A 14,872-nucleotide genomic window follows, 5' to 3' on the forward strand; every position below is an offset into this window, starting at 1 on the left:
AGACATGGAGCAAAATTGTTTACGCAGTGGGTGGTTCGCATGTGGAATGAACATCCTGAGGAAATGGTGGATGTGAGTACAGTTAAAATGTTCAAAAGACATTTGGATAAGTACATGAACAGGAAGGGTTTGGACAGATATGGACCAGGAGCAGGCAGGTGGGACCGGTTTAGGATTATGGTCAGCAGGGACTGGTCAGACCACAGCGTCTGTTCCCGTGCTGGATGACTGTATGACTAACACACCACACGCAAGTCTGTCCACACACTCTACTCAACTTCCTGTTCTCATGGTTTGTGGTCATGCCAATGTCTAGCACTGAAAGCACTCATATTAACATTCAGAATGGAGATTGTGTATGTAAACAATTGCTTATAACATTGTAGTTACATGCTCTGTCCAGTAAGTGGTGTGTGCAGTCAGTTTCTGAAGTATTTCTGCCAACTCTATCATTTCATCGTGCATCCGTACACTGTCACTTGCAGTTAAATCAACAAATCATGAACGCGGACAATACATTGGTAAACATTAGACTGCATGAGAAATCTTGCAGCTTTCAGTTGGTTGTGTTTTGCGATGTAAATGTACCTGGGTCTCATACAGTGCCATCAGCACTGCAAAGCTGGTTAGGTGCGTGCACCTGCACATCGTGTGTGTGGTGTTCGAATTTACCACAGTGCAGCCTTGCTGGGACCAATGGTTTCTGCTTCTTGTACGGTTCAGGGAGATGCAGACAACTTTGACTCGAGGCTTCTTCTCCTGGATCAAGAATATATTAAAGAATCAGAAAGTTATACAGCACGGAAACAGACCCTTCGGTCCAAATAGACCACACCAGCCGTGTTCCCAATCTAAACTGATCCCACCTGCCTGTGTTTGGCCTATATTCCTCCAAACCTTTCCTATTCATGCACATATCCAAATGTCGTTTAAATGTTCTCACTGTGCCTACGTCCATCATTTCTTGTGGCAGCTCTTTCCTCCTACACAGTGTGAAAAAGTTGCCGCACGTGTCCTTTTTAAATCTTTCTCCTCTCACCTTAAAAATATGGTCCCTAATCTGCAACTCCCCCACCCCAATGGAACATGTCCTTGCAATTCAACTTATCCACACCCCTTGTGATTTTATAAACCTCTCAGTGGTTAGGCTTTGGTCAAAAGAACCATCCATTGAGTTGCCTCCTTAAACAAAACCATTGCCTTGGCAGCAACATATCTCCACCATATCCTACTCCCTGAACAACATAATGGCATGGTGGCTCAGTGGTTAGCACTGCTGCCTCACAGCAGCAGGGACCTGGGTTCAATTCCAGCCTCAGGCGACTGTCTGTATGGAGTTTGCATATTCTCCCCATGTCTGCGTGGGTTTGCTCTGGTTTCCCCACACAGTCTAAAACTGTGTAGGTCAGGTGAATTGGCTGTGCTAAATTGCCCAGTAAGGTACATTAGTCAGGGGCAAATATAGGGGAGGTGAATGGGTCTGGGTGGGTTACTCTTTGGAGGATAGGTGTGGACTTGTTGGGCCAAATGGCCTGTTTCCACACTGTAGGAATCTGATATAATCATAACCATCTGCCCTTCCTTCAGTTGTTGAAGCAAGATTGTGTGTGTGTGTGAGGGGTGGAGGGGTGCAGGGAATGCGACATCCTGATGAAATGAGCAGAAACGGTGGTGTCCTGTGTTGAGCAGTCGATAAGGTGCCATATCAACCTTTGCTACACAAGGTAAGTGTGTATGGTGCAGGGATGAACTGATTATCAGGAGTAATGGATTGGTCACCTAACAAGAAACAGCGTGGCTAGGCTGGGAGCTGTTCCAGCTTGGGAAGCTGTAACTAATGGAGAGTATCCTGAGGAGTGCTGACTCCTGATTCATGATTTGGACAATGGGGCCATTTGTTGACGACTCCAAGACCGGTCGGAAGGAAAGTTGTGAATGAGAGGGAGAAAGTCTGCAAAGGGATAGAGACTGGTCAAGGGAGTGGGAAAAATATAGCAGCTGGAGTATAACCTGGATAAATGTGACTTGTCCACTTTGGTGAAAAGCAGTGTATTGTTTGAATGGACAGAGGGTGCAGACCGTAATGGTGTCGAGGGATCCACAAGTCCCAGTACATGAATCTTAAAGTTAGTGCGCAGGTACAGCAAGTCATCAGTTCATCCCTGCACCACATACTCTTACCTTGTGGAGTAAACTTTGGGATGGCACCTTATCGACTGCTCAACACAGGACACCACCGTTTCTGCTCATTTCATCAGGACATCGCATTCCCTGCTCCCACACACACAATCTTGCTTCAACAACTGAAGGAAGGGCAGATGGTTATGATTATATCAGATTCCCTACAGTGTGGAACATAACCGTAGGGGGAATTGTACTGCAGCCACGTCCAGCTTTGGCGAAAACACTCAAATAGAAAAAAATACTGCAGGCACTGCAAATCAGAGGCAAACACAGAGAATGCTGGAGAAACTCAGCAGGTCTGGCAGCATCCGTGGAGAGAGAAACAGATTTAACGCTTTAAATCCAAGAAGGGTCTTCTGTCGAACTGTTGTTCTGCACTGTACTCCATTCTCCCAAAGAGTCATACCGGACTCGAAATGCGAACTCTGTGTCTCTCTCCACAGATGCTGCCAGGCCTGCTGAGTTTCTCCAGCGTTCTTTGTGTTGGCAGCAAATGGAGTGTCAGACACAGAAGACAATCAGAGCAGAATATCTTCATGGTGCTCCCTTATTTATGATCATTTGACATTCAAACGCAATCCCACACGGGGTGTAATTTTAAAGATCTAACTTATGAATGATTCTCGGATTTAAGGATGGCCTTTTTACATTGCTCTGACTTGCAAACAGACTCTGGAATGGAACCCATTTGCAACACAGAGTCTACCTGTAGATTGACTACTGCTTCAGAATGAGAGGTGAACCCACTGAAAAATATGATATTGTACAAAGGCTGAACAGGGGGTGGATATTAGGAAGCACCCTTGAGGAGAAAAGAGATAATTATTCTGGCAGACAATCTCAGCCTTCTCAGGAGTAAGAGGACATGCTTTAAGGGAAGCAGAAGATGTGGGATGTGAGGGAGATGTGAGTGAACAAAGGAGAAGCTCTGTTAAAGAAGACACCAGGAAAGATTAAAAGGCAAATGTTCGAGTCTAGAAGTCTAGCTTTGGATAGAGTCATGGAGTCATGGGGATGTCCAGCACAGAAACAAACCCTTCCAAAGTGTCCATGCCACCCAAATATCCTAACCTAATCTAGTCCCATTTGCCAGCACTTGGCCCACATCCCTCTAACCCTCCTTAGACACATATCCATCCAGATGCCTTTTAAATGTTGTAATTGTACCAGCCTCCACCACTTCCTCTGGCAGCTTATTCCATACACACACAACTCTCTGCGTGAAAATGTTGCCTCACAGGCCCTTTTTAAATCTTTTCCCTCTCACCTTAAACCTACGCCCTCTAGTTTTAGACTCCCCTACTCCCTTCAGTCCAACTCGTCCATGCCAGCCAGATGTCCTAATCTAATCTCATCCTATTTGACAGCACTTGGCCCACATCCCTCCAAACCCTTCCTGTTCATATACCCATACAAATGTCTTTTAAATGTTGTAATTGTACCAGCCTCCACCACCTCCTCTGGGAGCTCATTCCATACATGCACATCCTCTATGTGAAAAAGCTGCTCTATAAGTCCCTTTTAAATCTTTCACCTCTCTCCCTAAACCTATGCCCTTTAGTTCTCATTACCCTGGAGAGAAGACCTTGGTTAATCTATCCTGGGGAAAAGCCTGTGGCTATTCACCCTATCCATTCCCCTCATGATTTTATAAACCTCTATCAGGTCACCTCTCAGCCCCTGACGCACCAGGGAAAATATATAACTTCTCTCTGTAACTTCAACCCTCCAACCCTGGTAACATTCTTGCAAATCTTTCCTGCACTCTTTCAAGTTTATGAACATCTGTCCAACAGCAGGAGACCAGAACTGAATACAGTTTTCCAAAAGTGGCCTAACCAATGTCTGTAAAAGACCTTGGTCTTTCACAAATGGTACCACAATCTCAAGGGACTGTGTGACCTAACTCTTATGGTCTTACATTTAGATGCTGTCTGTTATTTTGAATCCACACAAGGGGTTGTTCATATGCAACATGATGGTGAGTAACTCTCACCCCAAGTAAATGCAGAAATCCCTGGAATTACTCAACAGGGAGAGAGATAGAGAGAAACAGTTAATTCTTTAGGTTTTGTCATGACTGGAAGGAGGTGTTTTAAGAATCATAGAATCCCTACAGTGCACAAAGAGACCATTCAGTCCATCCAATTTGCACCAACCTATCATAGAGCATACCACCCACACCCACAGTCTACCCTATAATCCTGCATTTCCAACTCACCTAGACTACACATCAGGGGATAATTCCCAACACCAGTCCACTTAACCTTCACATCTTTGGACTGTGGGAGGAAAAAGCGAGGACTGCAGATCAGAGTTGAAAATGTGTTGCTGGAAAAGCACAGCAGGTCAGGCAGCATCCAAGGAGCAGGAGAGTCGACGTTTCGGGCATGAGCCCTTCTTCAGGAATCTGGGAGGAAACCAGAGCACCCGGAGGAAACCCACCCAGATACAGGGACAATGTGCAAACCCCACACAGGGATCGAACCAGAGTCCCTGGCGCTATGAGGCAGCAGTGATAACCATTGAGCCACCATGCAGAATATAGCACTGGGGAAGAACCAAAGGGATGGTCTATCATAGAATGAGAGGTACAGGAGAAAATAAAAGGGAGGTAGGCCAGTGCGTGGTGTTGGGTGAAAGGAGATGGGTATTAGAAAAGTCAAGAAATAAAGGATGAAACAAGAATAGCTTTTTGGAAATGCCTCTGTTTGTTCATTTTTAGTTCAATCTAATTCCTTCTCACACACTTTATCCAACAGGAGTTGGATAGACATTCTGGTTACTCGAAGTAGGATCAGTTATTGTAACGTGGACAGCCAGGTGGACCTCTTAGAATATGAGTGCCCTGACTGGGGCTGTTAATGCGGTCCAATTAGGGAGCCCTGGCTGACAGAGATAGACAGGAGTGTCGGGGGGTTCTGTTCACTCTAGGAGCTGGCTCTGAGCTAGCCAGGTTAATGTGCACGTATAAGTAAAGGATGGCCTGGTGATGGGATACCGGCCTCTGTGCAGTTATTCCAGCCACCATTCAACTCTCTCGTTTCTCGGGAAAATGGCCCATTTTCTCATCCCCATTTCGTCTGTTTGTGGATGGGAGGGGTGGGGGGAAGGTATGAGGAGATTAAAGGGTTAGTTGTGTTATATGTCAATAGTTCATGTTTGTTCACTCGCAACTATAGTCCAATCACATAACATAAATAACAATTTTTGCTCAGTGCAGAAATCTGGGCCTGTCCTTTCCATTAAAGGCAAACTGGGGGACTGTGCGTACCTTAAGAACATTTGGCAAGACTCCAGCAATAATGAGGCCCATTTGACAACACAGTACCTGGGTGGCACATTGGCTCAGTGGTTAGCACTGCTGCCTCACAGTGCTAGAGACTTGGGATCAATTCCACCCTCGGGTAACTGTCTGTGTGGAGTTTGCATGTTCTTCCCTGTGTCTGTGTGGGCTTCCTCTGGGTGCTCCAGTTTCCTCTCACGATCCAAAGACATGCAGATTAGGTGGATTGGCCATGCTAAACCATCCAGGGATGTGCAGACCAGGTGGGTTAGCCATGGGAAATGCAGGGAGGGAGGGGGGTGGGACGCAGCTCGGAAGGCTGGTGTGGACTTGATGGGCTGAATGGGCTGCTTCCACACTGTAGGGATTCTACGATCCCGCCCCAGCGCTGGGTAAGCACCTGCCCGCTATGTGATGGACACTGTGAAAGGGCCAGCAACGATCAAATGGGCCGAGGGGCCTGTTTTCTCAGCCTCGCCGGTGTCTCACTTACTCGCTCGTTCCGGAAGGTGATGTTAACAGGCTCAGCGAGGGCCTGCCTGCCCTTGTGGGAGGAGGTGACGGTCACAACGTGAGAATTCAGGGACAGGCCACCATCACTGTCCAAGGAGCCGTTCAGCACCGACTCCATCTCCGAGAAGGCGATGAGCGCCACGCTGGCGAAACCTGCCAAGGTGGAGCGAGCAGTCAATATCCCAGCCACACGGTTACCATAGCAACAACACCCGGGACTCCGCAACCCTTTGCTTATTGTGGATGAGCCTTTCCCAGGCCTAGGAAGGATTTAGAGGGATATGGGCCATGTGCTGGCAAAACAAACTAGATTAGGTTCGGATATCTGGGTCAGCATGGACGAGTTGGACCAAAGGGTCTGTTTCTGTGCTGCACATTGCTAAGACTCTGTGACTATTACACCGAATGAGAGAAAGTATCAGATTGAAGAAATGTTGTGGCTGAACATTCGCCTTTCTGAGGTAGAGGAACCAGCATGTAGGAGGACGTGAGGCCTGGGACAGATCAGCCACGTTGTAATTGAAGAGTGGAGCAGGCCCGAGAGGCCTCCCTCGACCCTATTTCCTGTTCCGATGTCTTATGGTCTCATGACATCTCAATCAGGGCAGAGCTGAGAAAATGGCCCAGTCCCTAACTCTGACCAGTCCAAACTCACAACGCCAAAGGGTCTCCAGCTGGGGAGCCTGTGATAAATTAGAAACCTCATGGTTTTTGGCCATGTTTAGCCCACTCTGAACATGGTGGAGTCTGCTTGATCAGGCGACTGGCACCATTCAGAGGCTGCTGGGGACTGATGAGCTTTACCCTTCATGACTATGGTGATTACACCTCAATACTGCAACACTGGCAAGTCTTTATTGATAACAGGATTTCACGGCCATGTTTCAGAGAATAGGAAAAGAGTTATAAAGTCATACAGCATGGAAACAAACCCTTCAGTCCAACCAATCCAGGCAAACCACATTCCCAAACTAAACTAGCCCCACTTTCCTATTTTTGGCCCATATCCCTCCAAACCTTTCTCCTCTCACCTTAAAAATATGTCCCTAGTTTTTTTCTTTTGCAACACCATCCAGAGTCCTACCAATAATTGTGCTAGTCTTCCATTGAACATAGACCATAGAACAGCACAGAACAGGCCCTTCAGCCCTCGATGTTGTGCCGGCCTTTTATCCTACCCTAAGATCAGACTAACCTACATACACTTCATTGTACGATCATCCATGTGCCTATCCAAGAGTCGCTTGAATGTCCCTGGCTCTCCTACCTCTGCCAGCAGTGCAGTCCACACCCCCGCCACTCTCTGTGTAAAGAACCTACCTCTGACATCTGCTCCAAACCTTCCTCTAACCACCTTAAAATTATGCCTCCTCATGATAGATATTTCCGTCCTGGAAAAATGTCTCTGGCCATCTGCTCTATCTATGCCTCTCACCATCGTGTACACCTCGATCAAGTCACCTCTCGCCCTTCTTCGCTCCAATGAGAAAAGCCTGAGCTTCTTCATAAAACATGCCCTCCAGTCCAGGCAGCATCCTGGTAAATCTCCTCTGCACCCTCTCTAAAGTTTCCACATCCTTCCTATCATGAGGTGACCTGAACTGAACACAATATTCCAAGTGTGGTCCAACAGGGGCTTTATAGAGCTGCAGCATAACATCCTGGCTTTTCTACTCAACCTCCATGCTAATGAAAGCCAAATCACCTTACACCTTCTTAACAATCCTATCAACTTGGGTGGCAACTTTGAGGGATTAAGGACATGGACCCCATGATCCTTTGTTCCTCCACGCTGCCAAGAATCCTGCCTTTAACCCTGCAATCTGCCTTCAAATTCAACCTTCCAAAATTAATCATGTCACACTTTTCCAGGTTAAACTCCATCTGCAACTCCTCAGCCCAGCTCTGCACCCTGTCAATGTCCCGTTGCAACTTACAACAGCCCTCCACACTATCCACAACTCCACCAACTTACTAATCCTCCCGTCCATTTCCTCATCCAATTCATTGATAAAAATCACAAAGTCCCAGAACAGATCCCTGTGGAACACCACTGGTCACCGAGCTCCAGGCTGAATCCTTTCCATCCACTCCCACCCTCTGTTTGTTTTGCCAAAAAGCAATATCATACCTTTATCCAAATTAAACCCCATCTCAGCCCATTGACCCAATTGGTCAAGAGCTCTTTGTAATCTTAGATAAGCTTCTTCACTATCACCTTCTCAAAATGTCTTTCTCTCACTTATTCTCCATATTGCTGCCTGCCCTGTGTCTGTCTGCCTCTCATTTGAAGCTTCTTTCTGTCAGTCTCTCATCGTTGTCAATTACGGTAACACTCTTGTCTCGAGAGTCATAATGTTGTGGGATTAAGCCCCACACCAGAGACTGGATCATGGATTAAAGCTTGCTCCATTGTCCTGGCCAACATTGACCCCTCTGTCAACATCACCCTCCAGCAGCACTTGACAGGAATCCTCACCATCTCGTGCAAGTTGGTGGCTGGGTGATCGGTGGACTCTTGTAAAGGGGTTGCCATGGACTGTACATTAGTGAGATAATGACTGTTATGGTATTAGACAGTTATTGAGGGACCAAATGAGGGATTTACCAGAATCCTCTCTGTCAGTAACCGCCCGCCAGTGGATGTTCATCTGGTTCCCCTTCGCCGACAGCGATGCAGTTTCCTCGTGTGTAAAGTTACGTCCTCGTAGCACCTCCATTTCAACCTCTAAGGAAAGGAGCATGAAGGCTGGTAAATGTTTACAGCAGCACAGCACGGAAAAAGCCGGATGTATTGGACACAGCTCGGAGCTCTCTACTTCTAAAAGACTATCCCTTTAGCTGACCGAGAGTTTGACCAATTTTCACTATCCCAGGAACAGAGGCGTTAGGAACTGGATTAGGCCATTCAGCCCCTCGACCGTGCTCCGTTATCCAACGCGACCATGGCCACTCCTTTGCCATATCCCTGCACTATCCCAATAAGTGTGCCAGACTTGAGGAAAATCAGAAGCCATTCAGCCCTTTGAAACTGTACTAGTCATTCAATTCAATGATGGCTGATCAGGTATTGAACTCTATGAATGTCTCTGGGGTCTGTGAGTTTTAAAAAAAGATGTTAAATTGAAGCCATCCTGAACAGATGGAAGTTATCCCCATGGCATGATTTTGAAAAAGACTCATCCCCCTGGAAATGGTGAACTCTCAACCACAAATGGCAGCAGATGTTGGATCAGTGGTTAATTTTAAACCTGAGATCCATAAACTTTTGTTAAGCAAAAATATTAAGGGATATGGGCCAATGGCAGGCACATGGGGCTCGGCCACAGATCAGGCATGAGGACAGTACAGTGGGCGGGTGGCTCAATGGTTCACACTGTTGCCTTACAGCGACAGGGCTCTGGGTGCTGTTGTTTTCTCCCGTAGTCCAAAGATGTGCAGGTTAGGTGGATTGGCCATACTTAAATTGCTCGAATTATCCAGGGATGTGCAGGCAGTGAGGGCTGGAGATCAAAGTCAAAAAGTGCGGTGCTGGAAAAACACAGCTGGTCAGGAGAGTCGACCTTTCAAACATAAGCTCTTCATCAGTGTTAGCTATGGTTTAAAGTGTGGGGATAGGGTGGGATGTTCATTGAAGGGCCAGTGCAGACTCAAAGGGCCGATTGGCCTCTACATGCATTGTAGGGATTCTGTGATCTCGTTGAAGGGCAGATCAGGCTTGAGGAGCTGAATGGTCTACTCCTGTTCCTAAGATGGAGGCCCAATACGCTCATCTTTCATTTATTTCTTTCCACTTGGTGTCACCTTCTGGGTTTCTTACCGATATTTCCAAACGCCATGTTCTTCTTTTCCTGATCACTGAGTGTGTACGCCAAGGCCATCACTGAGCTTTCAATGGTCTGTAAGGATACCTCCAGGGCTCTCTGTCGATCCTGCCCGCCCAGATTTTCCAAGTGGGACTGGTTTCTGAGCAGCTCCTCTGTTAGCGAGGTGAGGTTCTACAGGATGAAACAGTCCCATCAACGCGGCTACAATTCATTCACTTCAGGTAACAGGCTGTGTTGCAACTCTGCACTGAAATGGATTTGCATTAAAAACAGAATTATGATGCAAAAGGGAGGGTGGATTTCTGTCCGGCCGACGGCAGACGTTGGAAATGTCAAGCAAAACGATGGAAACGATAAGGGTTTGGATCGAGAGGAACAGCAAGTTGGTCAGAGCAAGTGCTGGACAGCGATGAGTTGGATTGGAAAGAGGTTGAGATTTCTGATGGTTGTGAACATTGACAGGAAGAGCCTATTCAACTGCCTGAATCATTCAGTCCCAATTGGTCTGCATTTCAGCTCTGTTCTTCAGCTTTCCTCCACACCCATCAATCTCAGCCTGGCAACTGTCATGAAGTCATACAGAGCAGATAAGGCCCTTCGCCCATCGAGTCTGCACCGTCCTAGCTACCACTAACTGCGCACCAGTTGTCCCATACCCTTGCATGTCATGATATTCGAGGTACTCATCCCAATATGTTTTTAAAGGTTTCCGGCCTCCACTACCTTCCCAGGCGATGCACTCCAGATTCCCAACACCTGATGTGTGAAGTAGTTTCTTTTCCCCAAATCCCCTCTGAATCCTTTGCCCGTTATCCGAAAACAATGCCTCCTCATGACTGACCCCCTCAAATTAGGGGAACAGCTGCTCCCTGCTCACCCAGTCCATACTCCTCATAATCCTATGTTCCTCAATCATATCCCCCATCTTCTCTGTTCCAGAGGAAACAGTCCAAGCCTATCTCGTCTCTCCTCATTGCTCAACTTCTCCATCCCAGGCAACATCCTGATGAACCTCCTCTGTCCCCCCTCCAGTGCTATCACATCCTTCCTGTAGTGAGGCGACCAGAACTGCACACAATTCTCCAGGTGTGGCCTAACCAACGCTCTGTACAACTCCAACATTACCTCCTTGCATTTATACTATACACCACGAGTGATGAAGGCAATTGTCCCAAAGGCCTCCTGAATTAGGCTTTTGCTGGAAATGTTGACTCTCCTGCTCCTCGGATGCTGCCTGAACTGCTGTGCTTTTCCAGCACCACTCTAATCTAGAATCTGGTTTCCAGCATCTGCAGTCATTGGTTTTACCCTGCCTCCTGAATTATCCTATCCACATGCTCTGCTGACTTCAGAGATCTGTAAATAATTACCCCAAGGTCTCTCTGTTCCTCTAAGTGACCCAGTGTTCTGCCATTCATTCACTTTCAGTTGTTCCCTTGTACTTTGGTTAAGGGAATTTCGGATTTTTAAAGGTTTCTTACATCACAGAGATCTTCAGCAGGAGAAAGGCTCTTTGACCCAGGCTATCTATTTTAATGCCATTTCCAAGCACTGAACCCATGGCCTTGTTATTGGAAGAGCACTTCGAAAGATTTCTTGAATGTGATGGGGTTTCTGCCTCTCTCACCTTTACAGGCAGAGAATTCCAGATTCCCACCCCCCTTTGGGCGATAATGTTTCTCTTCAGTAAAGATGGTAAAGGCTATTTTATTAAGAAAAAGTTCTTTCTAATTTCCACGTAATTTGGCGAGAGAGACTTGGACAATGTCCAGGTTTGAGCTGACAGTTAGCAAGTAGCATTGGTCTCACACTCGTGCCAGGCAAATACCATCTTTAACAAGCAATGTCATTGTCTCCCTTTGACATGTAATGGTGTTATCATCATTGAATCTCCCACTATCAACATCCTGGGGGTTATCATTGACCAGCAATTGAACTGGATTGGTCATATCAATACTGAAGCTACAAGAGCAGGTCAGAGACTAAGGACACTGCAGCAAGTAACTCACCCCCTGACACATCAAAGCCTGTCCACCATCTACAAGGCACAAGACAGCAGTGGGATAGAATACTCCCCACTTGTCTGGATGAGTACAGCTCCAACAACACTCAAGAGGCTCAACACCATCCAGGACAAAGCAGCCTCTGCTTGATTGGCACCACATCCACAAGCATCTACTCCCTCCACCACCGACACTCAGTAGCAGCAGTGTGTACTATCTATAAAATACACAGCAGAAATTCACCGAGGCTCCTTACACAGCACCTTCCAAACCTAAGACCATTTCCATCTAGAAGGACAAGGGCAGCAGATACATGGGGAACACCACCCCCTGCAAGTTCCTTTCCAAGCCACTCACTATCCTGACTTGGAAATATATCGCCATTCCTTCACTGTCGTTGGGTCAAAATCCTGGAATTCCCTTCCTAAGGGCATTGTGGGTCAACCCACAGCAGATGGATTGCAGGGGGTCAAGAAGGCAGCTCACCCCCACCTTCTCAATGGGACAACTAGGGATGAGCAATAAATAACAGTCCAGGCAGAGATGCCCACATCACATGAACAAATGAAAGAAATGATTTGATGGACTGACCTCATGGTTACATTCTGAGAAGTACTAACACACAGGGAGAAAGTGGATTTTAATTCAAGAGGGATGGAGATGGAATAAATAATTATGAAAGGATTTGATAGTACCTGCCGAGAGAACATGTGTTGAGTTGTGGGTAAGATTATAATCAGAGATGGTCACTAATAAATCCAATCGCGTGAATTCGGGAGAAATCACTTGCTTAAAAGACAGAATTTGCAAGTGAGAGGATTTGGGACAAAGTGTAGATGCATTGAAACACATGGATAAGCACATCAGCATTAAAGATATAGAAACACTTTTAATGGACAATTGAATCATAGAGTCACAGGGTTGTACAGTATGAAAGAGACTTTTCAGTCCAATTTGGCCATGCTGACTAGATATCCCAATCTAATCTAGTCCCATTTGCCAGCACCCGGCCCATATCCCTCTAAACCCTTCCTATTCATATACCCATCCACATGCCTTTCAAATGCTGTAATTGTACCAGCCTCCCCCACTTCCTCTGGCAGCTCATTCCATACATGTACCACCCTCTGTATGAAAAAGTTGCCCCTTAGGTCACTTTTAAATCTTTCCCCCTCACGTTAAACCTGTGCCCCCTAGTTCTGGACTCTTCTATCCCCGGGAAAAGACCTTGTCTATTCACCCAATCCATGCCCCTCATGATTTTATAGATCTCTATAAGGTCACCCCTCAGCCTCCGACGCTCCAGGGAAAACAGCCCCAGCCTTTTCAGCCTCTCCCTATAACTCAGATCCTCCAACCCTGGCAACATCCTTGCAAATCGTTTCTGAACCCTTTCAAGTTTCACAACATCCCTCTTGTAGGAAGAAGACCAGAATTGAATACAGTATCCCAAAAGTGGCCTAACCAATGTCATGTACAGTGGCAACATGACCTCCCAACTCAATGCACTGACTAATAAGGGCAAATGTACTACCTTCTTCATGTCCTTTTTAAAGTTTTGGTAAATCAAAATGAATTACAAGTGAGGCCCTAAATCAGAGTTCCGCGGAGATACAATTTCCGACATTACATCCTACATTTGTTTAACTTCCCTTTCCCAATGCTCACCTTCAGGTTCTCCTCAAAATCAAAGTCCTCTTGACTGTGCAGTTTTTCACACACATTATAGGCACGGAAGAAGCTGATGAATGAGCAGGTTGGATCATCATGCTCAGGAGCTGAACTGTTTCCCTGGGAGAGAGAGAGAGAGTCAAGTAAGTTCATATTATTGCACTGGAGAATTCCAGGGTAGAAATTGCACGTGCACTACCAAATCTGTCCCAGTCATTGCTGTAACCCGCAGTTCAATATTCTTCCCATGGTTCCACCTCCATCCTGAATCTTTGCTTGAAGCTGCTTTATTGAGTGAGTGGATTTGCTATGGTGCTGCGTATCACAGGGATTACATTTCTCACCGAGTACACTCATAGAATCATACAACACGGAAACAGACCCTTTGGTCCAACCAGTCCATGCTGACCATAATCCCAAACTAAACTAGTTCCACCTGACTGCTCCCAGCCCATAGCCCTCCAAACCCTTCATATTCATGAACTTCTCCAAATGGTTGTTAAATGTTGTAACTGTCCCTACATCCACCACTTCCTCCAGTAATTCATCCCACACACTCTGTATCAAAACATTATCCCTTTAAAATCTTCCTTCAGTATTAGATTACTTACAGTGTGGAAACAGGCCCTTCGGCCCAACAAGTCCACACCGACCCACCGAAGCGCAACCCACCCATACCCCTACATTTACCCCTTACCTAACACTACGGGCAATTTAGCATGGTCAATTCACCTGACCCGCACATCTTTGGACTGTGGGAGGAAACCGGAGCACCCGGAGGAAACCCACGCAGACACGGGGAGAACGTGCAAACTCCACACAGTCAGTTGCCTGAGTTGGGAATTGAACCCGGGTCTCAGGCGCTGTGAGGCAGCAGTGCTAACCACTGTGTCACCATGCCGCCCACCATAACTGGTGCACTGACCATAAAAATATGCCCCTAAACCTTGAAAGCCCCCACCCTTGGGAAAAGAAATCTGCCATTTACTTATCTACACCCCTCATGATTTTATAAACTTCTGTAAGGTCACCCCTCAAGATCCTACATTCCAGTGAAAAAACATCCCAGTCCACTCAACCTGAGAAGTGGCAGATGGAGTTTAATTCAGATAAATGCGAGGTGCTGCATTTTGGGAAAGCAAATCTTAGCAGGACTTATACACTTAATGGTAAGGCCCTAGGGAGTGTTGCTGAACACAGAGACCTTGGAGTGCAGGTTCACAGCTCCTTGAAAGTGGCAACTCAGGTAGATAGGATAGTGAAGAAGGTGATTGGTATGCTTTCCTTTATTGGTCAGAGTACTGAGTACAGGAGTTAGGAGGTCATGTTGCAGCTGTACAGGACATTGGTGAGGCCACTTTTGGAATATTGTGAGCAATTCTGGTTTC

The 14,872-nt window shown here is 46.6% G+C and overlaps 1 protein-coding gene across 5 annotated transcripts in view; it reads right to left on the reverse strand.

The window, feature by feature from the left end:
* LOC132835961 (adhesion G protein-coupled receptor E2-like) overlaps positions 1–14,872 on the reverse strand; it is a 110,126-nt gene that overhangs the window by 20,629 nt on the left and 74,625 nt on the right. For all 5 annotated transcript variants that reach the window (XM_060855116.1, XM_060855119.1, XM_060855117.1 and 2 more), the window contains 5 exons: positions 13,482–13,604; positions 9,804–9,981; positions 8,592–8,711; positions 5,964–6,136; positions 589–759 (listed from right to left, as the gene is read on the reverse strand). In XM_060855116.1, the coding sequence (XP_060711099.1) occupies positions 589–759; positions 5,964–6,136; positions 8,592–8,711; positions 9,804–9,981; positions 13,482–13,604 (765 nt within the window). The remainder of the gene's footprint in view (positions 1–588; positions 760–5,963; positions 6,137–8,591; positions 8,712–9,803; positions 9,982–13,481; positions 13,605–14,872) is intronic.

The sequence above is a fragment of the Hemiscyllium ocellatum genome, chromosome 45 (assembly GCF_020745735.1).
Source record: "Hemiscyllium ocellatum isolate sHemOce1 chromosome 45, sHemOce1.pat.X.cur, whole genome shotgun sequence".
Classification (NCBI taxonomy): Eukaryota; Metazoa; Chordata; class Chondrichthyes; order Orectolobiformes; family Hemiscylliidae; genus Hemiscyllium; species Hemiscyllium ocellatum.